The following is a 2,897-nucleotide window of genomic DNA, read 5'->3' as shown; positions in this document are numbered from 1 at the left end:
GAAAATAGTGTTTTTAACATGTTCTGTTTGCATATTAATGAAGGATAGGATATATATAGGATATATATATACACATACATACAGTATATGTATATGCATATGTTATATATGTATATATATATTACATATATATATTTATACACATTTATATATATTATATATATATACACATTTATATATAATATATATAAATGTGTATAAATATATATATGTAATATATATACATATATATAACATATGCATATACATATACTGTATGTATGTGTATATATATATCCTATATATATCCTATCCTTCATTAATATGCAAACAGAACATGTTAAAAACACTATTTTCTTTATAGTGGGTCTTTAAAGACCCCAAAACAACCTTGAGTGTGTGCTTCACTGACCTGCTGCTCCCAGTTGTCTGGCAGAGGCAGGTGGTGGTTTCGTCCATTGTTTTTCTCATAGTAGTACATGAGTGCATTGAGGTCTGGAAAGTTCCGGTTCAGATCAACTTCTCTGGCATTCCCTCGACCTACCAGATAGCCATTGAACTCCGGACCCTGTTGACCCACAAGCACAAACATCAGTATCACTTACTCAACCTGCACTGATTGAATCACATGGCTTGAAATATTTCCTCACTTTTGGAAGCGTTGGAGGAAAAATAACTTCCAGCCTGCAGAGGGTGAATGTGCATGCAACAAATACTTTCCACTGAGTTCATCTTTGTGGTAGAAAGTTTGGTTTGGACTGAAGAAAAAAATTGCAATCTAATCTTAAAACAAAAAAAAATCTGTTTATTCATGTCATTTAGAGTAAAAAGTTATGAAAACTACTAAATTAATTATGGTTTTATGTTCCATGCCTTGTGGGTGTTTTTTTTAAATATAAATTTCAGGTCTTACACTTGAGTAAATCTAAGATATGGAGCAAAAATGAACATCTGCTAGTCATCAGCTTGCCTTTATAAGCATGTTAAGTTTCACAGAGTGGTTTCAATGAGACACTGCAAACGCCTGCTCCAGCAGTCAGCGGGCGTTATGTAAATGTGCTTCATGGGGATGGAGATAGCCTCAGTGAAAAGGGAAAAACTTTGGACTACTAATTAGGTTTTTTTTCAGCAGAAGAGCAGCCTTTTCTGTGGCGTAGAGGAACTCTGGTGTTTGCTTTTGGTCACTGTAACTTTGCAGAGATTTTGGAGGGGAAAACGTGAAGATGTGAGAAGTTCAATTAACCCTTTCAGACCAGAACTCCAGTGTTTGTGTTCTTTGTAACTTTTCAACCGTCAACACAATCAACGTAATTCCAGTAGATTCTGAAGAAGAAAAGCGGCTTCTTCAGAATCTACTGGAATTGCATTGATTGTCCCAGTATGTTAAAAAAAAAAAGTGGCTCAGGTGTTAAAGGGTTACGAAAATGCAATTTTTTAAAGTAGCAAAGTAAAAATGTCCACAAAGTTAAAATATGTGTGTAGGATGACAATTATAGCTTGGTTTTTTAACTTGCATGAGGAACTTATTAACATAATTAGTAGTCCCGTGCACGTTGACGCTTTGACGCATGTGATGAACAAATTATGATTAACGAGTTAATATTTATTAACTCATTAACTCACACTTCATCTTTTTTTTCTCACTTATACCATAGTTATTTAAAAAAAATAAATCAATATTCAATCGGTTTTTAGTAGTTTAATCTTGTTATTTTTTGGGTTATTATTATTATTATTTATTTACTTATATTTATTTATTATATTTTGGTTTAGATAACTTTTTCACAACTATTGATCCATGGTCCGGTGTGTTGCCACGGTAGCAGCGGCTAAAAGTGCCGCTCATCTTAATGTTGATTTATTTTTGTGTGCACAAATGGCACTTTTGGGATATCTGAGTTAACACTTGTTAATTTCAACATTTCCGACATTAACAAATGAAGTAAAATTTTCAAATTTACATTGTAAAACATTGTAATTAATAGTGTTTGATCAAAACACAAAAATCTGATTAATGTGATATTTTTCTAATCAATTGACAGCCTTAATTAAGAATAAATGGGCTAATTGCACAGTGTAAATTTAATTTAGGCAAATTCTGAAACAAAAAAATTATTGCGATTAATCGCGATTAATTAGTTGCAATTAATTAGTTAATTTTTTTAATCGATTTCCAGCCCTTATAATAAAATTAGAGTAGGAATGGCTAATTTCAAGCAATCAAGAAAAAAAAATATTCAATCATCCATAAAGACATGTCAAACACTAGACATTAAGAGATTGCCCGAAAGGAAGTGGGAGGAAGCGAACTTATATAATCCCAGCCCAGCTCGACCATACCATTTCCTTTACGTTTATTGTCATTATCCGGTTTGAGACTTAAAATCAGATATTTATATCTTTCCAACAAATATTCATATCATTAGGAATCCTCAAGTAACAATAAACCACATGACTATGTAAGTAGATTGGTTTTAATTTGGGGCCATTGTTAGCTCTCTACATCGCAGAATTACTTCTTTTTTTTGCAGTAATTTTGTGATATTTCAAGATTAAAATCATCGAAGCTGGAGAGAGCTTGGAACACACGTCTAATCATGACCCAGAACTGGAAAAAAACACTAATCATACTCCAGAAGACTTATTAAAAAACTGCCAAACTTGCTAAATATAGTAAAAAAAATACCATTAATTAGGCCGTGATGCTAAGTAAGCAGGCAAGTTCAAAGGAGCTGAATTGCTAACCCTCAAGCACTTGGGATTTTCTTTCTTTTCCATTCTTTTCATGTTTAAATATAATAGTGGGCTTCAGATAACAACAAAAACAAACAAAAAGTAAACCTGTCACTTTGTTTAGAAGTGGAAAAATACTCAGAGGATGAAGCACAAACCCAGGAAACCAGTTCTGAGGGGAAAAG

The 2,897-nt window shown here is 32.7% G+C and overlaps 1 protein-coding gene across 2 annotated transcripts in view; it reads right to left on the bottom strand.

The window, feature by feature from the left end:
• cpn1 (carboxypeptidase N, polypeptide 1) overlaps positions 1-2,897 on the bottom strand; it is a 26,511-nt gene that overhangs the window by 18,251 nt on the left and 5,363 nt on the right. For both annotated transcript variants that reach the window (XM_024285396.2, XM_024285395.2), the window contains one exon: positions 392-547. In XM_024285396.2, the coding sequence (XP_024141164.1) occupies positions 392-547 (156 nt within the window). The remainder of the gene's footprint in view (positions 1-391; positions 548-2,897) is intronic.

This window comes from Oryzias melastigma, linkage group LG19 (genome assembly GCF_002922805.2).
Source record: "Oryzias melastigma strain HK-1 linkage group LG19, ASM292280v2, whole genome shotgun sequence".
NCBI classification, from domain to species: Eukaryota; Metazoa; Chordata; class Actinopteri; order Beloniformes; family Adrianichthyidae; genus Oryzias; species Oryzias melastigma.
This window is presented reverse-complemented; position numbering and strand designations above follow the sequence as displayed.